At 52.8% G+C, this 26,873-nt stretch overlaps 1 protein-coding gene across 3 annotated transcripts; it reads right to left on the bottom strand.

Annotated features, from left to right (window-relative positions):
* Positions 1-404: 404 nt before the first annotated feature.
* LOC115080526 (steroid 21-hydroxylase-like) lies at positions 405-21,139 on the bottom strand. 3 transcript variants are annotated; one of them, XM_029584729.1, is made up of 16 exons: positions 20,832-21,139; positions 20,396-20,642; positions 19,131-19,321; positions 18,482-18,870; positions 17,846-18,066; positions 11,636-11,887; positions 9,630-9,900; positions 8,422-8,511; positions 7,621-7,775; positions 5,293-5,388; positions 4,963-5,073; positions 3,814-3,897; positions 2,945-3,178; positions 2,600-2,769; positions 2,367-2,470; positions 405-1,348 (listed from the first exon to the last, which is right to left on the bottom strand). In XM_029584729.1, exons 2-16 carry the CDS (start codon positions 20,522-20,524, stop codon positions 1,005-1,007), a joined length of 2,841 nt encoding a protein of 946 aa, XP_029440589.1. In that variant the 5' UTR covers positions 20,525-20,642; positions 20,832-21,139; the 3' UTR covers positions 405-1,004. The 3 variants fall into 3 exon arrangements, with proteins under 3 accessions (XP_029440589.1, XP_029440588.1, XP_029440590.1); XM_029584728.1 differs by having other exon boundaries at positions 3,814-3,900; positions 20,832-21,135; XM_029584730.1 differs by having other exon boundaries at positions 3,814-3,900; positions 11,636-11,875; positions 20,832-21,135.
* Between the last annotated feature and the right edge of the window lie 5,734 nt (positions 21,140-26,873).

The following is a 26,873-nucleotide window of genomic DNA, read 5'->3' as shown; positions in this document are numbered from 1 at the left end:
CAACCAACAAGTTGCAGCTTGGCAAAGATACCTACGAGAGAGGCGTTTCTCGCAGATGAGCAACGGAAGGAGGCGCACAGCTCTCGCCCGCTGGGCCTTGACGAGAGTCGGCGATTTGTAAGCCTGATGATGTGTAGCAGTCAGAGCCGGTGCGGGGGGGGGGGGGGGATATCAGGCGCCCTAGGCGAAAAACGTAAAGCCTGCCGCCCCCACCTCCCCACGGACAATTGAAAATTCTGCATTTATGATCATTTTACATGGAAAAGAACAAAGCACAGTCTTCCAAGATAAAAAAAAAAAGAAATATCACTTACAACAGGCTTGGCCCTCGGAAAGCCACGGATAAACTGTGGTACAGTTCCAAGGTAGTAAACCCCGCTGCGGGTAACGGCTATGAAGGCGGATTAGTGGGATCAGATGCATGTTTATTTAAAGCTTTAGGCAAAAGCATTACATCCCTGGACAAAGGCAGGCAACACCGCAGTGAAGAACTCAGAAAAACGGAATCCATTCCCTCCTGCCCACTCCCCGCACATACGCACTAAAAGCAAAACAAATACCAGAAACAGTGGAAATGTATCCAAAGTCCACTACAGCAGATCTAAAGCCCAACCCCTCTCATCTCATAAGAGAGTGCTTCTAGATGCAGAGGGTAGAGGTGGCCAACTCCGCTCCACAAACAGGCCTGGTTTTCAGGATATCCGCAATGAATATGCAGGAGACGGATTTGCATGCACTGCCTCCGCAGTATCCAAATACGTCTCACGCATAGATTCACTGGCTCTCGAGGCCCAGAGCTGGCCACCCCTGTTAACGGCGTAAGAGACACCCCCCCCCTCTTTCAGGGGTCTCCTAAGTGGCTAGAAACAGCTGAGGGATCACTTTGCCAATGGGCGACATTCCTCTCTTCATTTGATAAAAGGACAGGGTGGGAGAGTCTGTGCTCGGCGTGGGAGGACTGGGCCACGTACGGCGGCCTTTCTGTACAGGCTAAGATGGCCCTGTTATTGCTGCTCCGCGACCGGACGACTCTCCCGGCCCGGGGTCGTACGATCCGGACACCGCCCGGGGCAAGCTCCCGCTCCGCCCTCGCCCGCGCCGGGCTCCGTCCGCGGGACGAATCTCACTTGGAAGGGCTTGCTCCTCAGGTTGATCCCGAAGATGCCGCCGAGGTCGGGCAGCTGGCCGGGCGTGGGCGGAAGAAAGCGGAAGCGATGCAGCAGGTGGGTGAGGAAGAGGAAGATCTCCATGCGGGCCAGCGACTCCCCCAGGCAGACCCGGGCCCCCGCGCTGAAGGCCAGGACGTCGCGATGAGCTTGCTTGGGGTCCTCGGCCTCCAGGAACCGCTCTGGAAGGAGAGAAGGGTCCCATTTATTCATCAGGGGACTGGAATATTATCCAGGCACTGCAGAGCTCAATAAGGACATTAGAGAGTTTTGTAATGTCATAAGCACCCCATGTAATATTATCATATATAACACATGCTGTGAATGATGATATCACCCATGTACTATATGATAATTATTTTATGGGTAGCTCTTTCTTCCTGCTCTTTACAGATTATGAAATGTTATTAATGGATTATTTCCAGCGAGAAGCTTTTTATCCATAGCTCCTTTCTTCTGTATAATTCTGTGCCCCTTTAGCTTTTTATGCTCTGTTATCGTATAACCTCCCCGATATCACCCATGTAATATCACCATTATTCAATCAGCTCAGCATGATGGCTACAGATATCGCCTCTGACATCACCCATAGAGGCAAAAGTTAAAAATGAAACCTAATTAAAGTAAATTTGAAGCAAGAAGTCTCCGAAGGAAACAGTCGGACTGCTAGGCAATCAAGAGTAAAAGGGGGGGGGGGGGGGGAGTTAGGGAGGTCAAGGCCATAGCAGATGAGGCTTAACGTGGACGAGCGCACGTGATGCACATGGGGAAAAAAAATAATCCCGACTACAGGAGTCACCGACCTGGAAAGGGACAAAATATGCTGAAATTTTCGGCTCAGCGGTCAAAAGAGCAAACAGAACCGAGTGATCCGAAATGGAATGGAGAATAAAAAACAGAGAACACCAGGAAGCCTGCAGCGAGCGCTGCTGCGATCGCACCTTTGAGCATTCAATGCAGCTCCGGTCGCCCCTCCCCACCCCCATCCAGAGCGGAAGCAGAAAGGATGCAGAGAAGGGCGAGGAGAACGCTAAAGGAGATGGAACGGCTCCCCCCTGTGATGAGAGGCTACAGGAAGTAGATCTGTGGGATCTGCCAGGAGCTGGGAAATTCCTATGTTCATAGCGTTACACCAGGCCTCGTGTCGGACGGCTACTTATTATGCCCCAGCTTATTACAGTGACGGCACATGGCCCTTACCCGGCCTGAAGTGAGTGGGGTCAGTCCATTTTGTCTCGTCGTGGTTGGCCGCGTACAGGTTTGGAATCACCACGGTGCCCTTGGGAATGAAGTATCCTGAAAGACTTTGGGGAGAGAGAGGGAGAGAGAGGGAGAGAGAGAGAGAGGTGTTCACAGAATGTGTCACAAGCTCTGGTACACACCCCACTCACAGACGCGCCCCCTCCGGGCTACGTCTCAGGCGCCCTCCTTACCTGGTGTCCCTCGTGGTGGCGTGGGGCACGGCCAGCGGGGCCACGGGCCTCAGCCTCAAAATCTCTGAGATCGTGGCTCCCAGCAGGGGCAGGCGGTCCCTGTCAGAGTACGCAGGGAGACGTTCGGGCCCCAGCACTTCAAGCATCTCGGAGTAAATCCTCTCCTGCACCTGCCGGACAGAGGCGAGATAGCGTGAGGCAGGAGAGCCCGTGCGAGCCAGCAGGCCCCCTCCGGCTGATCCCTCCACGCTAAGTGGCAAAAGCCCGCCCGCCCGGGGCCGACTTCCCTCCCAGGGCCCCCAGGGGCCACCGTTCAGGGCAGAGGGTTTGTTTTTTTTTTTTTACCCGAGGGTGGTGCAGGAGGAAGGCCACGGCCCAGGTCAGCATGGAAGCCGTGGTCTCGGTGCCGCCGATGAAGAGGTCCACGATGGCCATGTGCACGTGCTGCTCGTCAAACTCATCCCCTCCCCCGGCCGCCGGGGGTTCCTCCTCCCCTTCCCGCTGCTGCTGCCGCCTCTCCCGCAGGAAGTGAATCATGCTGTCCGTGATGTCGCGGATCTCCGGTGGCCGGAAGGTCTCCTGGAAAGCACAGACAAAGAGCCCCCCGGGGGGGGAGGGGGGGGTCACAGACTTCCGCAAACCTGCAGCCTGCCCAGGTCACATCCCCACTCAGGACAGCTTCGGTAAAGATGAGCCGATTAGGTCTCCGAACTGAAACCAGCACCGGCTCCACCACCACTACCGCCTCTCAACCCTGGCCCTACCGCTGCCCCCCACCCACCCTTTACAAGGACCCAAATACTTAATCCAGCACCCAGGCCCCTTGTCCTGAAGTCGTGGTTTAAACCGTGGTCCCTCGGTGCAGATCTGCCCCCCCCTGCAACTGCGCCTCTGCCGTTTAGGGCAACCCCCGCCTGGCGCAGTTTATAATAGGATAATGGGTTTTTTTACTGTGCAATGTGTGATTAGTGTGGACATTGGTGGTATATTGTGTTTTGTTTGCTAATCCCCATATCAAGTGCTGGAGCCATTCGCTGGCTAGGCGGGATAAATATAACAAACGCCCCGCAGTCCTCTCTCAGTTTACAGCCTCCCCATGCCACCAACCTTCCTAAAACAGCTACAGCGTCCCCAGGTGCCAAGTTTCACCTTGGTCTCGGGTGCTCCCGGGAAGGGGCTCTCTCTCTCTCTCTCTCTCTCACACCACCACTGACCTTGTGGCTCTGCAGCTGGCGCGTCACGAAGGAGTCTCGCCTCTCCACCGCCCGCAGGAGCGAATCCAGCGCCGCGTTGGGCAGCTTCTGGCCCGGGGGGGGGGGGGGGGGAAGGCATAAAAAGAGACGGGGGTCACAGGCCCGGCCGGATCGACATCTCACACGTGCCCCAGGCCTTCGGTGCCCACCACCACCACCAATGCCCGAGGACCAGGTCCAAACAGAAGAAAAAGGATTCCCCACTCCGCGCTGCCGAATTTAAATCCGGTCTCGCAGAACAAAGTTCCACCTCCCAAGTGTTCCTTTTTTTTCTTTTTTTGTTAAGTTTCATCTTTGTTCTCCCAGGCTGGATTGAAATTGGCAAGCGGGGAATTTTATCTTTCCGATCGGACCCGTTTATAAAGGCAGGTTAATGCCAGGCCCCCGGGACTGCTTTTAAGATTTTGGCACTCGCAGGCAGGGTTAGAGGGTTAGGGGAGAAGACCCTGGGGATCAGAAAGCAGGGAGGAGTACCCAACCGCCACAGCAGCGCCCCTTTCAAGTGGATGGGCGGCAGCAGCAGGCCCCCTCCCCATTACCAAAAATGTGGGAAATCTCCCCAAGATCTGAATGAATTGATAATTTATAGAATCTGACTGACAAATTGTTGCTTTTTTTTTTTTTCCCCCCAAAGGTTGTTTCAAAATCCCTGCTCAGAAGATACAAACAAGTCTATGACCTGAATAAAAGGTTTAAATTAAATTTCACTCCCGGTCTCTTTGCCTTTTATACAGGGGCAGATTTACACTGGAGGTAAGCACTGTAATCTGTGCAGCTCTGGCGCCACCGTGTGGGCTTCCTCTAAACTGCACCACTGCATTTATCTTACAGGTTTAAACTTTAGAATATTATTCATTAATACATTTATAATTACATGCAAAGGAAGCTTAAATAATCATCTTTTAGCTTCCATATCAAAGATGTTTTTTCCTCTATGGCTGCTTCACTCATTTCCTCTTATCAAGAGGCAGGAGATTGGAAGGAGGTTATGGAAGCTAATCCAGATTTTAACCTGGATTAGTACATGGTAGTTTATGTCTCTCCGAAACCTGTGGAGCCCTGAGTAATCCCTGCACTAAAGTGACCGAGGTGGAGGCAAAGCTGTCTCACCCGCAGGAGGGGGAAGGAGTCCAGGGCCATGATGAAAGGAGACCCCCACAGCTGGACCACATCTGTAATGCACTTGTGGATGGCCTGGAATTTGGGGTCCTTCTTCTCGAACTGGAAGAAAAGAGTTTCAGGATAAGCAGAGAACCCCCGGCCCCAGCCACAAAGCACGGGACACAGCAGAGATCCCCAGAGAGCATGGGCGGGGAAGGGGTGAGGGGGAACCCTGATCCCTGCCTTTGTATAGGGTAGAAGGGAGATCCCAAGCCCAGCCTTGAGTATAAGGGAGACTTTGATCTCAGCTGTCACAGACAGACCCTGTTGCCTGCCTACCAGGACTCCGAAGGCCAGTGATGCGATGATCCTGCAGGTGTGCAGGGAGAAGTCTTCAGACACATCCATGGGGGTGCCCCTGTAACTCTGGAAATCCTGCGGGGAAGAGAGAGGAGGGTCAGCAACAGGTGGCAGGGACCAGGGCCGTGGCGAAAGCCGATTAGCCAAATGGGCAAGAATTATTCACAGCATTGGGAGACGAGGAAGGAGATGAGCCTGCAGCCACCTCCAGGGTGCAACCTCCAGAGTGGTTGTGTGCGTTATCTGGTCTGTACTCATAGGACCTCAGTTGGACCTCTCCTGCACTGGACGCACTGGGCTTCCTGTGGTTGCTAGAGCCCAGTTGAAAAATTGTGTCCCTTGCCTTTAGGACAGGAAGAGGGAATTCATTGGCACCAATCAGGCAGAGCGCTTACAGCGTCTCAGCACAGTTGGAGGTTCCAGTTAAGAAATTGTTAAAAAAAAAAAAAACCCCAAAAATACACGCCTATTGGATGGGCCACATAACTCCACCTCTCAGCTGTGTGATCTGGAAGGGGCAGATGCAACAGATTCACGAAAACTAAAGGCTCTCCCAGGGATGGGGAGGAGAGGCTGTAACAGAAAATAAAAGCAACATAAAATAATAATAAATAATACACCCACAATATTACCATTTCAAGTAACACAGGAAAAATCAGTTTCTGCACATTTGCGTAACACATTTGGATTCTTATACTTTATAGGAAACAGAAGCACATAGCATTATAGTACAGGGAAGGATTTATTAGTATTGAAAATTAAGAAAATTTGGTCTTTGTAAATTATAACAGAAAACCACTAACCCCACCCTAAACCTCAGTTCAGTTCACTTGCAGAAAATTAAAAATTGTAGTTTCAAAATTCCCTCCAGAGTATTAGCATAAATTCTCAGTTTTTAACCTCATTTGATGACTGAATCCTTTAGATGAACTTCTCTGCCATCCAGATTGCTGATGAAGCAATCGCAGCTCTCCATGCGGAAGCTTAGAGATGTGCTTCGTTTAAAGCCTTCAGGTCGGGCGCTCTACGGAAAATTTAGTTTTCCTACGCGTCATATTTTTTTTTTTCCGGCAATTTTCGATGAATTGCGTTAGTGCGCACTAATGGGCCTTACCACGCACTAACAACCAGTTAATGCGCACTATCTCAGCATTAGTGCACAGTACACCGAACGAGACTATGCGCATTAACATCTAGCTAGTGCGCACTAAGTGCGCACGAACAGGTTAGTTAGTGCGCCCTAATAGAACTTACAGCGCAAGAAGTATGTAATAGTGCGCCGTAACTAATGTTAGTGCGCACTAAAAAAATTGCAACTTAAAAATTAAAAAGTATCAATTTAGAGGAGTTCATTAGCTAGAAAGATAGTGCGCACTAATTGGTATTACTGTGCACTAAGAGATATGCAGTGCGCAGTAACTCCGTTACTGTGCACTAACATGAAATACGAATTTTGCCGAATATTTGGCAAAATACGCTTCGTTTTTCGGGGCTACTGAACAATAACGAATGCACATCCCTACAGAAGCTCAACTTACTTCCTGGAGATGAATGTCTCTAAAATCTCCTCTATGCTATATAAAATCATGACAAGTCTTCTGAAACTTCCCTGAACTAAATCTAAACAAAACAAAATTTAAGAACATTGCACGGGGGGGGGGGGGGGGGGGGGAGCTGGTGCCAAAATAAGAAATCAGTAAAGAGAATGATCCTTCCTCTGACTTTCAAAGGAACATTTGACATTTGCATTCCTCTATAATTGACAAAAAGATTCCAAGGAACCACTTCGAGTTACTACTGGGCCATTTCCTGAGTTCAAAAGAAAGTGGACAAGGGTGCTCAGCAGTAAACGCCCCCTGAGCTACGGGGAGAAGGGTCCGTCCGGTGCCACCGGAAGATGCGTCGCCCGCGATTTGGCTCATTCGGGCCTGCTCGCCAACGAAGAACCTTTGCACTGGCGCCGGCCTCTTACGTGCACAGTTTACCTGTCTGTATTCTTGGATTTTAACTTTTTATTGTACGCTGCTTTGGGCGTGCAACGTTTCATCGGGTAGGTGGTTTACAAGTCCAGGGTATCTCCCAATCCAGCAGGAATGCCCTCATCCAAGCCTTGTGGATATTTTTTGATTCCTCATAAAACAGGGAAACGTGGGAGGTCAGCAGCAGTAAAACTCCTGCCCGGCCGGAGGTGGCCGTGCTGGACGGGAGGCTGCCGAGAGGTAGGGGCAGAACGCTCCTGCGTCCATCGGCGTGGCACGCAGGCGCCTGAATGCGTTACGCACCTCGAGCCGCGAGGGCGGGACTCACCTGGCACAAGTGCTGGGCCTCCTGGCTGATCAGGGCCTCCAGGTTGGTCCTCAGGGAGCGCTGCAGGGAGGAATGGGCCAGCCGACGCTGGATCTTCCACGTGGACGTGTAATCCCCCAGGGAGAGGTCCTTCCCGCCGAAGGAGATGAGGTCCCCTGCAGCAGGACAGGAAGCAATTTTGGCAAAGCAGCCCCTCAGACGTTTCCCTGCCCTTCGTTCCCCCCTCCCCCGCCACCTGTTGGGTCTCAGGACCCTGCGAGGCCGAGCTGTGTTCGCTCTTCTCGCATCGTCGAGCAGCAAAGTCTGAACTCCTGGACTCGTGCCGGGGAGTTGTGAAGGAGGGGAGAACGCGGCCTTGTATTCCTCAGACAGGTTGACAGTGCAGGAGCAGAGTCAGTCAAGCAGACACGAACATGACAGGTGAAGCCAAGGAAGGCTGAGAGACGTGCGAGCGAGGCAGCCAGCAGGAGCAGCCCCCCAGGGCACAAAGTCCCTGGGGGGGTTGGAAAAAGGGAAGGTGGGTTATTACAATGCAGACAAGGGAGCAAAGATTGGGAGGAGGGAGGAGTGGGCCTAGTTACGGCTCTGCCAACTGGGCTGGGATTCCCGGCTGCAGCCTCCCTGAACACCAAGCCCGAAAGCCGCCCACGTATCCATCCACGCTGCAACCCTGCACACGCTTGCGGTTAAACACCCGTGCGCACGCACCAGTCCACGTGTGGCTGCGTACAATGCAAGGCATAAACACACACACACACACACACACGTCGCCCGGCCCGTGCGTGTCCTTGGACCTCTTACCTGTGTAGCTCTGAGGTCGGCCGGCAAAATCGGACCATTTCTTAATCAGAGCCTCGCGAATGAGCTCGACGCTGTTCAGAACCACCACATCTGCGGCCCGAAAGGGGGGGGAAAAAAAAAAGAGGCAGTCGGAGAACGCAGGCAGAACCAGGAATGCCTTACCATTTGAGACAGGATTAGAGAGAGACTATATGAAGTCCAAGAGAGGAATCTTTTAAAAAAGTGACTGTTCGAAGAATCATTTTTAAAAAGGTAAAGTTTATCTGTTTTAGATGGAGGGCTTTAGGCACTGCATTTTGCTTGTCGTTCATTGATTGTATTATTGCATTGTGCTTTAATATGTGTTAGGATATTTCTGATTTTACTGTGATTGTTATGTTATATTTATTGTAAAATGCTTTGATGTTCTGTAAAAGGCAGAATAAGTGAAATATACTTACTCAGAATCATGAGGCGATCCAACCCAGGGATTCCCTAAACAGAACCAGAACCCTCCCGATCCCTGGGGAGAAAATCGGACCCAGGGAGATCTCCTAAATCAGATCCAGAAACCCGCCACCCCCCTCCCCGTTCGAGGAGAGATCCGAGACCGGGGGGATCCCCTCATCAGAACCCATCAAAGGCTCCTCTAAACCCGGCTCGGAACCAGAACCTGCCTTTCGAGGGCTGCACCGTAACCTAGAGAAAGAGGTCCGAGCCAGGAACCTCCTGCTCCCATATCAGCTAGAGGCTCGGCAGAGCTGTGATCCAGTCAACACCCGCTCAGAACCGGGCCTCCTACCCCCATACCCGATCAGGGGTCTCTTCAAACCCCTCCCCCACCCTCCGGGAAAGAAGCGACCCAGCAACGAAATATTCAAGGATGCCTGGGGTCGGGCATCCACCATCTTCAGCTGCGAGGAAGCGAGGGGAGGGCCAGAGATCAAGCAGGGTGTGCGGCACCGAACCAGGAACGATACCGAGCAAATAAGATGCACCGTGAGCTTATCACCTGCTGCCTACACCTACCGCTCAGTCCCCCTCAAAAACCCAGCCGACCCCACCTAAACACTCCTCCAAAATCCCAGGCCCCAGTAAACCGCATGGAGACATCCGGACCCAGGGATCCCGTACTCGAGAGTTCCTGCTCCACCCCACCGTCGGAGGCTACCCAAAAAACCGCACTGGAGAACCCAGAGCTGGACTCCCTCCCTCCCCCCCTCACTCACCTTGAGACCCAAAGCGCAGGCGGTAGACAGGTCCGTAGCGCTGCGAGAGCTCCATGAAGCGCAGGGGCAGGTCCCTCCGGCACAGCTCCAGCAGGTGTCCGAGGACAGGGAGGGGGCGAGGGGACGGCAGATCCCCGCCCCCGCGGGATCCCGGGCCGGGGGATTTCGATCTGCCCCGGGCGACGAGAGCGAGCAGAGAGAGGAGCAGCAGGAGCAGCAGCAGCGAGGAGCAGAACATCCTTCTGTGATGACCGGAGACGGGAGTCTCTCCCTATTTATACAGCCGAGAGCAGGAGAGGGACGGGGTGACCTTCAGAGTAGAAAGGGCAAACTCTGACAAAATCCCCTACACTAGAAAGGGACAGTGAGGGGAGGAGTTGTTTTATCTTTAATATAAAGTAATAGGGTATAACTCGTGTATGTGGGACAGGGAGGGGGAGTTTTATCCTTAATATAAAGGGATAGGGTGAGACTCGTGTATGAGGGACAGTGAGGGGAGGGGATGCTTTATCCTTAATATAAAGGGATAGGGTGTGACTCGTGTATGAGGGACAGTGAGGGGAGGGGGAGTTTTATCCTTAATATAAAGTGATAGGGTGTGACTCGTGTATGAGGGACAGTGAGGGGAGGGGATGTTTTATCCTTAGTATAAAGTGATAGGGTGTAACCTGTGTATGAGGGACAGTGAGGGGAGGGGATGTTTTATCCTTAATATAAAATGATAGGGTGTGACTCGTGTATGAGGGACAGTGAGAGGAGGAGGAGTTTTATCCTTAGTATAAAGTGATAGGGTGTAACCTGTGTATGAGGGACAGTGAGGGGAGGGAATGTTTTATCCTTAATATAAAGTGATAGGGTGTACGTCGTGTATGAGGGACAGTGAGGGGAGGGTGAGTTTTATCCTTAATATAAAGTGATAGGGTGTACGTCGTGTATGAGGGACAGTGAGGGGAGGGTGAGTTTTATCCTTAATATAAAGTGATAGGGTGTAACTCGTGTATGAGGGACAGTGAGGGGAGGGGGAGTTTTATCCTTAATATAAAGTGATAGGGTGTAACTCATGTATGAGGGACAGCGAGGGGAGGGGGAGTTTTATCCTTAATATAAAGTGATAGGGTGTACGTCGTGTATGAGGGACAGTGAGGGGAGGGAATGTTTTATCCTTAATATAAAGTGATAGGGTGTGACTCATGTATGAGGGACAGCGAGGGGAGGGGGAGTTTTATCCTTAATATAAAGTGATAGGGTGTACGTCGTGTATGAGGGACAGTGAGGGGAGGGTGAGTTTTATCCTTAATATAAAGTGATAGGGTGTGACTCGTGTTTGAGGGACAGTGAGGGGAGGGGGAGTTTTATCCTTAATATAAAGTGATAGGGTGTGACTTGTGTATATGGGACAGTGAGAGGAGGGGGAGTTTTATCCTTAGTATAAAGTGATAGGGTGTGACTCGTGTAGTTCATACTCATCTCCTAAGCCTGCAGGGCTCTGCAATCATGAGTTTATTTAATATGCTACAGTTCAGTCTGACGCCAGAGACGGAGAGACGGCCTTGGGCAGGGGGAGGGGGGGGTGGGGGGAGACTGCGACTCATTCAGCCCTGTGGTGGCCCTGGAAGGGGGTCACTCAGGTCCGGCTCCCAGGATTAATGAGATCTCAGAAGGCTCCAGCTCTTAAAGAGTCCAGGTTACATTTCTATGAAGCTCCTCGCTCCTGCCCCGGGCCACCCTCCACTTCCCCGGACGTGGCGAGACAGAAACAGACCCAGATGAGGTAGCCTCAGAAGATTTATTGAAAGGTGTCGGGTTAGGAGCACCGGCCTTTCGTGGGCTAGTGAGGGTGCGGGTTACATGGAGGGGGGTCAGAGCAAGACAGAGGAGGAAATGGCTGCATCTTTCTCGGAGACTCCTCTGTGCAGCAGAGGGATACAGAGTCTTTGGCCCCCCCCCCCAGGGTGGGAGGGGTTAACCTCACCCCCTCAGAAGAACTGTGGGGAGCTCGGCCTCACCTCCCTCAGCGGATCCCCCAGGTCAAAGTTCAGAAAGAGGGGTAGCAAGGGCACGCCGGGCGAGACGTAGGGGACCCTTAGGTCCAGCGGCGGGAAGAGGGGCTCCGGGGTCCCCGAGGTGCGGGCGGGCAGCTCCTGCCGAGGCGAGGCTGGGGCTCCTTCGGGGGTCTCAGCGGGTGTTCCTCCCGTCTCGGGGCTCCCCTCCTGGGATAGGGTCTTCCGGAGCTTGGCACGGGCATTCTGAAACCAAACCTAGAGACAGTTTTACCAATAACAGCCACCGAGACAGCGCCAAGACACTACGCGTCAGAGACAGAGTGCGAGCGTGGGCAAAGAGGCATGCATGACAAAGGAAACACGTAGCACCTGCGCACCTGAGAAAAGAGACAGTGCCAACACGCTACACGTCAGAGAAAGTATGATCGTTCTGCGTGCGTGAACAAAGAGGCATGCATGACAAAGGAAACACGTAGCACCTGCACACCTGAGAAAAGAGACAGTGCCAACACGCTACACGTCAGAGAAAGTATGATCGTTCTGCGTGCGTGAACAAAGAGGCATGCATGACAAAGGAAACACGTAGCACCTGCACACCTGAGAAAAGAGACAGTGCCAACACGCTACACGTCAGAGAAAGTATGATCGTTCTGCGTGCGTGAACAAAGAGGCATGCATGACAAAGGAAACACGTAGCACCTGCGCACCTGAGAAAAGAGACAGTGCCAACACGCTACACGTCAGAGAAAGTATGATCGTTCTGCGTGCGTGAACAAAGAGGCATGCATGACAAAGGAAACACGTAGCACCTGCACACCTGAGAAAAGAGACAGTGCCAACACGCTACACGTCAGAGAAAGTATGATCGTTCTGCGTGCGTGAACAAAGAGGCATGCATGACAAAGGAAACACGTAGCACCTGCACACCTGAGAAAAGAGACAGTGCCAACACGCTACACGTCAGAGAAAGTATGATCGTTCTGCATGCGTGAACAAAGAGGCATGCATGACAAAGGAAACACGTAGCACCTGCACACCTGAGAAAAGAGACAGTGCCAACACGCTACACGTCAGAGACAGAGTGCGATCGTTCTGCGTGCGTGAACAAAGAGGCATGCATGACAAAGGAAACACGTAGCACCTGCGCACCTGAGAAAAGAGACAGTGCCAACACGCTACACGTCAGAGACAGAGTGCGATCGTTCTGCGTGCGTGAACAAAGAGGCATGCATGACAAAGGAAACACGTAGCACCTGCACACCTGAGAAAAGAGACAGTGCCAACACGCTACACGTCAGAGACAGAGTGCGATCGTTCTGCGTGCGTGAACAAAGAGGCATGCATGACAAAGGAAACACGTAGCACCTGCACACCTGAGAAAAGAGACAGTGCCAACACGCTACACGTCAGAGAAAGTATGATCGTTCTGCATGCGTGAACAAAGAGGCATGCATGACAAAGGAAACACGTAGCACCTGCGCACCTGAGAAAAGAGACAGTGCCAACACGCTACACGTCAGAGAAAGTATGATCGTTCTGCGTGCGTGAACAAAGAGGCATGCATGACAAAGGAAACACGTAGCACCTGCACACCTGAGAAAAGAGACAGTGCCAACACGCTACACGTCAGAGAAAGTATGATCGTTCTGCATGCGTGAACAAAGAGGCATGCATGACAAAGGAAACACGTAGCACCTGCGCACCTGAGAAAAGAGACAGTGCCAACACGCTACACGTCAGAGAAAGTATGATCGTTCTGCATGCGTGAACAAAGAGGCATGCATGACAAAGGAAACACGTAGCACCTGCGCACCTGAGAAAAGAGACAGTGCCAACACGCTACACGTCAGAGAAAGTATGATCGTTCTGCATGCGTGAACAAAGAGGCATGCATGACAAAGGAAACACGTAGCACCTGCACACCTGAGAAAGAGACAGTGCCAACACGCTACACGTCAGAGAAAGTATGATCGTTCTGCATGCGTGAACAAAGAGGCATGCATGACAAAGGAAACACGTAGCACCTGCGCACCTGAGAAAAGAGACAGTGCCAACACGCTACACGTCAGAGAAAGTATGATCGTTCTGCGTGCGTGAACAAAGAGGCATGCATGACAAAGGAAACACGTAGCACCTGCGCACCTGAGAAAAGAGACAGTGCCAACACGCTACACGTCAGAGAAAGTATGATCGTTCTGCATGCGTGAACAAAGAGGCATGCATGACAAAGGAAACACGTAGCACCTGCGCACCTGAGAAAAGAGACAGTGCCAACACGCTACACGTCAGAGAAAGTATGATCGTTCTGCATGCGTGAACAAAGAGGCATGCATGACAAAGGAAACACGTAGCACCTGCGCACCTGAGAAAAGAGACAGTGCCAACACGCTACACGTCAGAGAAAGTATGATCGTTCTGCATGCGTGAACAAAGAGGCATGCATGACAAAGGAAACACGTAGCACCTGCACACCTGAGAAAAGAGACAGTGCCAACACGCTACACGTCAGAGAAAGTATGATCGTTCTGCATGCGTGAACAAAGAGGCATGCATGACAAAGGAAACACGTAGCACCTGCACACCTGAGAAAAGAGACAGTGCCAACACGCTACACGTCAGAGAAAGTATGATCGTTCTGCGTGCGTGAACAAAGAGGCATGCATGACAAAGGAAACACGTAGCACCTGCGCACCTGAGAAAAGAGACAGTGCCAACACGCTACACGTCAGAGAAAGTATGATCGTTCTGCGTGCGTGAACAAAGAGGCATGCATGACAAAGGAAACACGTAGCACCTGCGCACCTGAGAAAAGAGACAGTGCCAACACGCTACACGTCAGAGAAAGTATGATCGTTCTGCATGCGTGAACAAAGAGGCATGCATGACAAAGGAAACACGTAGCACCTGCGCACCTGAGAAAAGAGACAGTGCCAACACGCTACACGTCAGAGAAAGTATGATCGTTCTGCATGCGTGAACAAAGAGGCATGCATGACAAAGGAAACACGTAGCACCTGCACACCTGAGAAAAGAGACAGTGCCAACACGCTACACGTCAGAGAAAGTATGATCGTTCTGCATGCGTGAACAAAGAGGCATGCATGACAAAGGAAACACGTAGCACCTGCACACCTGAGAAAAGAGACAGTGCCAACACGCTACACGTCAGAGAAAGTATGATCGTTCTGCGTGCGTGAACAAAGAGGCATGCATGACAAAGGAAACACGTAGCACCTGCACACCTGAGAAAAGAGACAGTGCCAACACGCTACACGTCAGAGAAAGTATGATCGTTCTGCGTGCGTGAACAAAGAGGCATGCATGACAAAGGAAACACGTAGCACCTGCACACCTGAGAAAAGAGACAGTGCCAACACGCTACACGTCAGAGAAAGTATGATCGTTCTGCGTGCGTGAACAAAGAGGCATGCATGACAAAGGAAACACGTAGCACCTGCACACCTGAGAAAAGAGACAGTGCCAACACGCTACACGTCAGAGAAAGTATGATCGTTCTGCGTGCGTGAACAAAGAGGCATGCATGACAAAGGAAACACGTAGCACCTGCACACCTGAGAAAAGAGACAGTGCCAACACGCTACACGTCAGAGAAAGTATGATCGTTCTGCGTGCGTGAACAAAGAGGCATGCATGACAAAGGAAACACGTAGCACCTGCACACCTGAGAAAAGAGACAGTGCCAACACGCTACACGTCAGAGAAAGTATGATCGTTCTGCGTGCGTGAACAAAGAGGCATGCATGACAAAGGAAACACGTAGCACCTGCACACCTGAGAAAAGAGACAGTGCCAACACGCTACACGTCAGAGAAAGTATGATCGTTCTGCGTGCGTGAACAAAGAGGCATGCATGACAAAGGAAACACGTAGCACCTGCACACCTGAGAAAAGAGACAGTGCCAACACGCTACACGTCAGAGAAAGTATGATCGTTCTGCGTGCGTGAACAAAGAGGCATGCATGACAAAGGAAACACGTAGCACCTGCACACCTGAGAAAAGAGACAGTGCCAACACGCTACACGTCAGAGAAAGTATGATCGTTCTGCGTGCGTGAACAAAGAGGCATGCATGACAAAGGAAACACGTAGCACCTGCACACCTGAGAAAAGAGACAGTGCCAACACGCTACACGTCAGAGAAAGTATGATCGTTCTGCATGCGTGAACAAAGAGGCATGCATGACAAAGGAAACACGTAGCACCTGCACACCTGAGAAAAGAGACAGTGCCAACACGCTACACGTCAGAGAAAGTATGATCGTTCTGCATGCGTGAACAAAGAGGCATGCATGACAAAGGAAACACGTAGCACCTGCACACCTGAGAAAAGAGACAGTGCCAACACGCTACACGTCAGAGAAAGTATGATCGTTCTGCATGCGTGAACAAAGAGGCATGCATGACAAAGGAAACACGTAGCACCTGCACACCTGAGAAAAGAGACAGTGCCAACACGCTACACGTCAGAGAAAGTATGATCGTTCTGCATGCGTGAACAAAGAGGCATGCATGACAAAGGAAACACGTAGCACCTGCACACCTGAGAAAAGAGACAGTGCCAACACGCTACACGTCAGAGAAAGTATGATCGTTCTGCATGCGTGAACAAAGAGGCATGCATGACAAAGGAAACACGTAGCACCTGCACACCTGAGAAAAGAGACAGTGCCAACACGCTACACGTCAGAGAAAGTATGATCGTTCTGCGTGCGTGAACAAAGAGGCATGCATGACAAAGGAAACACGTAGCACCTGCACACCTGAGAAAAGAGACAGTGCCAACACGCTACACGTCAGAGAAAGTATGATCGTTCTGCGTGCGTGAACAAAGAGGCATGCATGACAAAGGAAACACGTAGCACCTGCACACCTGAGAAAAGAGACAGTGCCAACACGCTACACGTCAGAGAAAGTATGATCATTCTGCGTGCGTGAACAAAGAGGCATGCATGACAAAGGAAACACGTAGCACCTGCACACCTGAGAAAAGAGACAGTGCCAACACGCTACACGTCAGAGAAAGTATGATCGTTCTGCATGCGTGAACAAAGAGGCATGCATGACAAAGGAAACACGTAGCACCTGCACACCTGAGAAAAGAGACAGTGCCAACACGCTACACGTCAGAGAAAGTATGATCGTTCTGCATGCGTGAACAAAGAGGCATGCATGACAAAGGAAACACGTAGCACCTGAGCATCTGAGAAAAGAGACAGTGCCAACACGCTACACGTCAGAGAAAGTATGATCATTCTGCATGCGTGAACAAAGAGGCATGCATGACAAAGGAAACACGTAGCACCTGAGCATCTGAGAAAAGAGACAGTGCCAACACGCTACACGTCAGATAAAGTATGATCGTTCTGCATGTGTGAACAAAGAGGCATGCATGACAAACGTAACACGTAGCACCTGTACACCTGAGAAAAGAGACGTCAACACGCTACACGTCAGAGAAAGTACGATCATTCTGCATGCATGAACAAAGAGGCATGCATGACAAAGGAAACACGTAGCACCTGAGCATCTGAGAAAAGAGACAGTGCCAACACGCTACACGTCAGAGAAAGTATGATCGTTCTGCATGCGTGAACAAAGAGGCATGCATGACAAACGTAACACGTAGCATCTGTACACCTGAGAAAAGAGACGCCAACACGCTACATACAAAAGAGACACCCATGGAGAGAGACATGCGTGCGAAACAACACGCTACACGTTAGGGCGGGGCTTCCCAAACCTGTCCTGGTGACTCCACAGGCAGACTGGTTGTCAGGAGATCCACCATGAATATGCCGTGGAGAGAGAGCACATGCAAATCTATCCCTCCCATGCACAGTCCTGGCGGATCTCCTTCGGGGTCCCCAGGACGGGTTAGGGAGGCCCAGCATTAGTGGGACACTGAGACACGCCTGCAGAAAAGAGAGAGAGAGAGAGAGTGCGCCGGCATGCAAGACACGCCTCAGAGAGGGAGAGACAGCAGGAGCAAACCTCGGGAGGGAGGGAGAGACAAAGCGCAGCTTTGCTGCTGGTACTTAAAAAGGGCCTTCCGGCAGAACCCAGCAGGAGGCCCAGACTGTCCTCTTATCTGATCCCTCTGAGGCCAGCCTCAAGGACTCCCTCCACCCCGCCGGGACCTCCCCGAGGCGCTCGCCACCCCTACGGCACTCTCTCCCTCCCCCCTCTCTCACCTGCAGCACCCTCTTGGACAGCCCCGTCTTCCTGGCCATGCGCTCCCAGTCCTTCCCGTCGGGGTTCTGCTTCACGGAGAAGTAGGACTCCAGCGTGCGCAGCTGGTGGTTCTTGAAGCAGGTCCGCATCCGCTTGGCTTTGGCCTTGGGCGCCGGTGGCGGCTGGCGGGGGCGCCGCTGCCGGCGCGGTTCGGGCGAGGCCTCTCCTCCCGCCGCCGACTCTGCGGGTGGGCAGAGACATTCGCTGTAGCTTTCCCTCACAATGCGCTCGCCTAAACCCCCCCCCCGCCCCCTCCCCCCGGTTCCCCAGGGTCCGGACGACGGAAACGAAGACAAATAAATAAATAAATCCCGCCCCCAAATCTGACAAAAGGATTAAAAATCCTGGATTAACATTTCATATTTCCTGAGACCCACTGCATCATCATAACACCCCCCTCCCCCCCACCTCCATAATCACCTTCCCCCCCCCCCCCTCTCTCTTTCTCAGGACATTTTAAACCCTGCAGGGCACACTTTCGCCCCCCCCCCCCCCCCCCCGTGTTCTCCGTTACAAGCAGACGGTGCCCTCCTCACACACTCCCCCCGGTCTCCCCTCCGCGATGTCCCCCGCGAGGCAGAACACTTCTCACCCACCTCGGTCCCGCGCGGTGGGATTTCCAGGCCCCGCGCGGCCTTTCCTCCAGCGTCCCCGCCCTCTCCGCGGCGGCCTGGCGCAGAGCAGCTCCAGGGCGCTGCCGTCCACCGTCTGCGTGGAACTGCCGGCGCCTTCCTCCTCCTCCTCCTCTCCCTCCTCTTCTTCCTCCTCCTCCTCCTCCTCCTCGTCCTCCTCCTGCTGGCAGTGCCGGCGGCAGTACACCAGGCCCTCTCGCACCCCGAAGAGCTCCCCGGGCCGCAGGGCGGCCTGGCAGCGGACGCAGCTGAAGCAGGCCACGTGGTAGACCGCGCCGCCGGGCGTCCGCATCACCATCTCCGAGGCGGGGATGCCCACGTGGCACCTGGCGCAGCGGTTCACGGAGAAACGCCTGCAAGTCGGATGACAAAAGAAGACCATGGGGGAAACTTAAGGCAACCAGTCAGATAGGGTAATCTTATCTGATAAGACCATCACTGCTCACCCATGTAGCCCAATACATGTGATGGCACTCTTATCAGATAAGAGGTACCGCCAACAACATCTATGAACTAATTAACGGAGAGGAGACAGGATCCTCTTAGGAGAGGGGGTGTGAGGGGAGCCTCTCGCTTGCTTTTCACTCTGCCTGCCCCGCTCAGTGTATCTCACCTGTAGTAATCGTCCCTGCAGTAGATACCTCCCTCCTTACAGAAGCAGGTCAGCTCAGAACTCAGGGAGGCCCGGCAGACGCAGCACCTCAGGCAGGACAGGTGCCAGACCCGCTCGATGGCAAACAGGAAGTAGCGGTCGCAGATGGGGCCCCCGCAGCCGGCGCAGGGGGCCAGAGCCTCACTGGGACCCTGTGGGGGGGGGGGGGGGGGGGGAGGAGAACACAGATGCAACATCAAAAATCAAGGGGGAGGTAGGAATCACCTGCTGGAGCCTATCTGTGGGGAATACAGCCTCTCCCCCACCCCCCCAAAAGTCATCTCACCTGTATCACCTTTATACTCAGGACGCGGGGCCTGGGAACTATCCATAGGGAATACAGCTTCCGGGAGACCAGTCCCTGTATCACCTCTATACACAGGACACGGGGCCTGGGAACTATCCATAGGGAATACAGCTTCCGGGAGACCAGTCCCTGTATCACCTCTATACACAGGACACGGGGCCTGGGAACTATCTATAGGGAATACAGCTTCCGGGAGACCAGTCCCTGTATCACCTCTATACACAGGACACGGGGCCTGGGAACTATCCATAGGGAATACAGCTTCCGGGAGACCAGTGTATCACCTTTATACTCAGGACGCGGGGCCTGGGAACTATCCATAGGGAATACAGCTTCCGGGAGACCAGTCCCTGTATCACCTTTATACACAGGACGTGGGGCCTGGGAACTATCCATAGGGAATACAGCTTCCGGGAGACCAGTGTATCACCTTTATACACAGGACGCGGGGCCTGGGAACTATCCATAGGGAATACAGCTTCCGGGAGACCAGTCCCTGTATCACCTTTATACACAGGACGCGGGGCCTGGGAACTATCTATAGGGAATACAGCTTCCGGGAGACCAGTCCCTGTATCACCTTTATACACAGGACACGGGGCCTGGGAACTATCTATAGGGAATACAGCTTCCGGGAGACCAGTCCCTGTATCACCTCTATACACAGGACACGGGGCCTGGGAACTATCTATAGGGAATACAGTTTCTAAGAGAGATCTCGCCAGTCCCTGTATCACCTGTATACACAGGACATGGGGCTATGTAAAGGAAATATACCCTGGGGGATCCCTGATCCGTTCCACCCCTCCTTCTAAGGTTCATGCACCTCTAATTTAGGAATTCAGGGGCCGAGTACTAAAGGTTATCTCACGTTTTGTATCTCTGGGGTTAAAACGTTTAATGAAGAGGGCACTCTCACCGTTTCTCGCACGCCATCCTCGGGCAGGCAGGGCAGTCTTCTCTGCCCCGTGCTCACCGGGACGCTCACTCCTTCGGGGAAGCCGCGGAACAAGAGGGGCGAGCACCGGAAGGCACAGCCCCCGGCCATCGGGGGCCCCCCACTTCCGCCGCCGCCCCGGCGAATTCGCTCTGCGGGTCCGCGGGGGGGGCGCACCTCACACCCCCCCAGCACCCCCGGGGAGGCGCCTCGACAGGCGGGGAGAGAGCTGCGGGTGGGAAGGAAAAGACAGGGGGGGGGGTGAAAGCTGGCAACTCCACGTCCGACCCTCCCTCCCACCTGCCTGGCGGTGCCCGCTGCAGAGCGGATGTGCAGGCTCCCGGGGGGGGGGGGGGGGGAGAAGGTAAGCCGCCTCCCACGGATCCTGCCGCTGCCCCCCCGGCTCCCGCTTCCTTACCTGACTTGGGTTCGCCCGTCCTGCCTGCCGGCGGGTGCTGGAGCCGCCGCCGCCGTCCGTGCGAGCTGCCTGTCGCGATCTCTGCCTTGTTTACCTGTGCGCAGGTGAGCCTACGTGGGGGGGCCGCCGGCGTAGGCTTGATTGGATCCAGGGGAGAGGGGGGGGGGGGGTTGACAGGCTGGCGGTAGACAGCGCATTATTTCTCCCTAACGAGCAACTGGGGGACCAATTAACAGATGTTTAAAAAGAAAGAAAATTAGGAAAACAGCATCTTAACCTCCCCCTGTCCGGCCCCCCTCGGAGGTCTTTGCTTTGCCTTGGGTGAGGAAGAAGGAACCTGGGTGCGCGCCGAGTACCCAGCGCTGCCCTCCCCCTCCACAAATGCACACGGATGCTGGCCCCCCCCCCTCCTCTCGTCCACCGCTGTCCCCGTTTGCTCCATTCCCTGCCCCCCCCCCCCGTATCCCCAGGATAAGACAGAGTTATAAGGGCTGGGGGAGGGGGGGAGGACACAGATGTTATAAATCCCGCAAGCCCCCTCCCCTCACGGTTTTTCCGCTTTCTATGATTTTCTCTGTGGTGGTGGTGGTGGTGGGTGGGAGGGGGGGGGTTACTATTTGAGGGTCCGCAGTTTCCTCCTTGCCAAACTCCGCTCCCTGACTCCGCTCTGTTTCCCCCCCCCCCCCTTCCAGTTTCGGCAAAGGGCGGGGGTGAGGGGAGTGTCCCGCGTCACGGGCCAACGACGACGACGACGACCTTGGGCGCGTATCGCGCCCGTCGCCGGACGTCCGACTCCCCCCCTCGAGTTTCCCAAGCGGAGGTCGTCGGGGCAGAGATAAGCGAGAAGGATGGAGACCTTGAAGCCTCCCCGCCGACCGCGCTCGCCCCTTACCGGCCTCTCTCTGTACCACCCCCCCCCCCCCAAACGGGGGTTCATGGGAAGAAGCCCTAACCTTCTCCTCACCTGGGGGAGCCAACGCCGGCTCGGCCAGGCCCCTGTTTTTTTTCCCGCCTGCTCCTACGGGAACGGGCCCCTGAGTTTTCTAGAGAGATAATTATCACTGGGGTTAATTTCAGGATCTCTCAAAGGTGGGGGGGCGGGGCAGGGAGAGCTCTCCCCCCCCCCCCACCATCGCTTTCTCGTCTATCCTTGACTGGGCCGGGAAGCAGCCCCTGGATTAATTAGCAGCCCTGGCCGGGAGGGGGAGGGAAAGGGATTACGTCCTCTGGGCTAGGGAGGCAGCTGAAAATAATAAGTGGTCCCTGGGGGGGGGGGGGGGGGGAGGATTCAGTCGTCCGTCTACAGATACAAAAATTTCTTCCTGCTGCTCTCGTCCCCAGCTCCCATCGCTCGCACGCGTGATCCAACGCACAGGTGGCCCGGGGGGGGGGGGGGTACACACGTGCGCACACGCACACACACACACACACGCTTCTGTTCTGCGTACAGCCTGCTCCAGCGCCGCAGCTCCTGCCGAGCTGGGGGCGGTTTTAACCATTTTTTCCCACCCCCTGATTCTACAAAGCTCTTTTGGAGACCCCAATTGCTATCCTTCTACCCTCCCTGTTTAAAAATCAGTCTCCCCCCCCCCCCACCCCCGACGAGACGGCTCACAGAAACCAAATGTCGACCTGCGGGAGAACTCCACCGACGCCGTACAGACGGCAGACGGCCCATAATGCCCCCCCCCTCCCCTCCCCTCCCAACGCCCCTCCGTCAGCTGGACTTTCTGCGAAACACGAGAGAGACTCAGATCCATGCACCCGCACGGCAGCTCCCGTCCAGTGGCGGTCTGCGGCTCGGTTTACTGCAGTGCGGCACTGGAGCGCAAAGCTCAGGATGCGTTTTTTTTTTTTTTTGCTCCTGCACGGATACCGCAGGGTTGCACAATCTCCAACGACAAACGTAAGATGTTATATTCGTATTTGTATAAGTTACCAATTGGTCACCACTATGTATAAGTTGTTTATCCTGTAAACCGGAGTGAAGGCATCCCGCTATACTTCGGTATAAAAAAGCCTCGAAATAAATAAATAAAATAAAGTATTATTAAATATAAAATATAAAAGCCTCGTTAGAAGATACAATGTCTAGTGCAGCCTCTCTCCTGAACACAATCAGAAACAGACGAATCCAACTTAAATTATGTTTAAATATGAACAAAACTGAATGCATACTCATCGCCAGAAAAAACTCCGGACTTAAAACTATTCCACCCTTCCAATTTGACAATTCCATCATCCAACTTAAAGACAATGTTAAAGATTTAGGCTTCTGGGTGGACAATGATCTAAATTTTAAAAAACACATCTCTACTAGAACAAAAGAAGGATTCCACAAACTACAGGTAATCAAACACCTAAAACCACTGCTTCATCCCCATGACTTCAAAACAGTCCTTCAAGCCCTAATATTCTCCTGTTTGGACTACTGCAATTCTCTTCTAATTGGACTACCCAAGTCATCCCTAAGACCACTACAGCTTCTTCAGAATACCGCTGCCAGAATCTTAACGGGGAAAAGAAAATCTGAACACATCACTCCTGTTCTCAACCAACTACAATGGCTCACAATTGAGAAAAGAATCGAATTCAAAGTCCTCTCAATACTGCAGAAAGCAATTTACAAAGCAGATTACTCTGCTCTTGATGATATCATACATATCCACCAATCCCTACGCACTACAAGAACAACTAGTAAAATACAACTTGTGATTCCATCTCTCCCTCTCGCCAAACTCTCTTCCACCAGAAATAGAGCCATTTCCATCATCGGCCTAAATTATGGAACTCACTTCCTCAGTACCTCGCTGGTCAAGAAAACCCTAAATCTTTTAAAAAAGAACTAAAATCTTGGCTACTAAGCCAATCTCTTACTGACAGCTCGGACTTTTGATCTCATAACTATCAGTCTACAGATAGGACAATTTATCCCGCCCTCTAACTACAGATATATCCTATTATCTATGAACCCTGTTTTTTCAGTATACCTTACTTGTAATATATCCTGCTGTTTGTTAGACTAATTTTTATGTCTGTTTCTCAGTCTGATTAATGTAATCGGTCAAATTTAAATGTAACTGGTTTGTTATAATGTAAACTGGAGTGAAGGCAACTCTGCTATACCTCGGTATATAAAAAACGCTAAATAAATAAAAATAAATAAATAAAAAATAATTGCGCGCGCGCGCGCACACACACACACACACCCCTCCCCGATTCCAGGTACGTAATAAGGTAACATAACTTTTTTTGCACATTGCATATTTATAAGTTACTGATGATATCTGTTCCCTGTAAACCATATATCTAGTTGTTAAACTCTCTGTAAACCGATGTGATATGCAAATGAATGTCGGTATATAAAAACTTTAAATAAATAACTTTCAGCCAGGAAAAACGCAGCACGGTCCGAGCTGGGAGCCTCAAGTAACCACACACGCAAGGGAGAACTTCCCACGTCGTCGTTCGTTAACCAGCGGCTTGGGGCTGAGCAGGAAAAGGGGAAGCAGGGATCCGCCGAGGGGGGCGGACAAAGAGCCGTAGCGAGCATCGACAACGGGCACTCCACACGTCCCTGGCAACGTTGGGCCGAGGCCACACACACACACACCCTCCCAGTGGGCAATAAACAGAACCCCCTGGAGCCCGGCGAGCGCCGGCCGAGACCCTTGCTTGACGCCGGGGGCGCGCCGGTGCCGGCTGGACGTCCTGCGCGAACAGTGCGGCTCGTTGGGCACGGAGGGCGCACAGGTAGGGCGTCCTGGGGGGCGACAGCCCGGGGAGGCTTCTGCGGCCCGAGGAGGGAGGCGGGAAAAGCAGAAAGAGCGCGGCTGAGGGAAACGGAGCTGCGCGCTTGCTGGATCAGCATGTCGACGGGGCAGAGAAAGACATATTTCATGGATACGCCCCCCCCCCCTCGGTGAAGAGGATAAACACCCCCACCCCCAGACAGAGAGAAAAAGAGAGAAAGATGGTGCTAAAGAGAGCCTCCTACCAGCCTGGAGAAAGGCAGTTTCCGGATAAGCTGCTCGGTGGGTCTCTGGTACTGCCGGACCTCCATCCGCGCTCGGGCCCCCAGGTCGGTACCTACGCCTCCTCATCAGTGCTCTGCGCCTCCGGAGACCCTGAGGGTATAGGCAGAGGATTCCCTTTATCCACAGTATGGAGGGCCACAAATGCATTTTGTAGCAAATTGGATGTAGGCACTGCCCTCCCTGCCAAGCCCCACTCTTTGGCTGCGCATGTAATAAAAATCACGCTGGAACGGAGCTCCACCAAAGATCTGCTCTTCAGCTGCATGAGCTGTATTCATGCTTTACTTGTATCTCTGAGACACCAGCATGGGAATGAGATGATCTGTCCTGCAGGGGTCTGTGCTGTATTCATGCTTTACCTGGGGTAGCCTGCATGGAGCAGCAGTTACTACCCTTAACAAACACATGGGGGTAATCTGCATGGAGCGGCAGATACTGCCCTTAACAGATCTGCACGGAGCAGCAGCTACTGCCGTTAACAGACACATGGGGGTAATCTGCATGAAGTGGCAGCTACTGTCCTTAACAGACACATGGGGGTAACATGCATGGAGCAGCAGTTACTGCCCTTAACAGAAACATAGGAGTAACCTGCACGGAACAGCAGCTACTGCCCTTAACAGACACATGGGGGGTATCCTGCAGGAGGCGGTAGTTGCTACCATAGGAAACTTGCTGGGCAGATTTGGTGTTTTTCTGCGGTCACTACTATGTTACTATGTGTATCTATGGAGGCTGTGATGAAGATCTGCTCTTCATGCTGCATTCATTCTTTACCTATATCAGTGAGACACCTGCACAGGCTCCCTCCCCCGCTCCTTGCTTGGGGGGGGGGGGGGGAGGGCACGCGCGGGGCTCCCTTGGCATGGCTCAGTCCGGCCTCACTGCCCTGCCTATGAGGTCATACAGCACAGGCCTGTTCGTCACCGAGCAATCTCTGACTTTCAAACCGCCCGCACTTACCACACAGCCCCACCCACTAAGAACGTCACTACCTCTGCTCTTATTAGATCTCACAGCTGCCACGCGCCCCGCCCCACGACGTCACTTTTTTTTTTTTTTTTTAAACTCCAGTTTCCGCGCACGTGCCCGCCCGTTGCTAAGCGAACTGGGACATTTATATGTTTACCATCTTCCCGGACCCCACCCCAGTGAAGGGAGCGTGAGGTACTCCGGGCCGGGAAAGAGCAGAGAAAGCAGCCAGAGCACGTCCGCAGCTTTCCAGGTCAACCCCGAGCGCCTCGCCGACAAACGGCCGGGCTCAATAAAGTTGGCCGAAGCTGAATCCTCCAGCTCGAGACGCTCCCGGAATCTCGCTCCTTGATTGGTCAGCACGGTCTCCGCCCTCGCCCTCCCATTGGTTGAGAACTCCGGCTTTGTTTTTGTGGGAAACGTCCGCGTTTCTCACGTGGACTGTGGGAATGGGGTGCGCTCCCCCCTTCCCCGATCTTCAGCTCGCACCTGTTTCTTGTGCTCCCCCCTGTGCAAGTTCCCACGGGAGCCAGGTGAACCCTTACAGGCCCCCTTTTTTGTGTGCCCCAGAGCATGCTGGGATTTGTACTCCTGCAGTTATAAAGAAAACCTATAAACGTGAGAAAAATAATATTACAAAAATGTGAACATATTTCTCACTTGATTGGGACTATGGAAAACTGAATTAATTCTTTTTCCAGCAACCTTCATATAGCACAGGGTCCTGGCTATTAACTGGCAACCCTTTAAGAGCTAAAAGCTTCTTTGTGCTGTGAAAATAATCATCAGTTGCTTTGGAAATATACACATATAGTCTCATATAAGCTGGTAAAATACTTAGCTTGATGTTGACAGAGATGACTCTTCTCTGTAAAGAATGCGCTTGTATGTGTGGATGAAAGGCTGTTGTATTGATGCTGAATTTGAGGGTCCCTTTCGGGTATTCCTTGTAGTGATGGTGAATTTGAAGGTCCCTTTCAGGTAATCCTGATGCTTGCTGTTGAATGGACTTGTTTGTAAGAACAATTTTTTT

This window comes from Rhinatrema bivittatum, chromosome 19 (genome assembly GCF_901001135.1).
Source record: "Rhinatrema bivittatum chromosome 19, aRhiBiv1.1, whole genome shotgun sequence".
Lineage (NCBI taxonomy): Eukaryota > Metazoa > Chordata > Amphibia > Gymnophiona > Rhinatrematidae > Rhinatrema > Rhinatrema bivittatum.
Note: the sequence above shows the minus strand (reverse complement) of the source record. Positions and strands in the feature narration are given on the sequence as shown.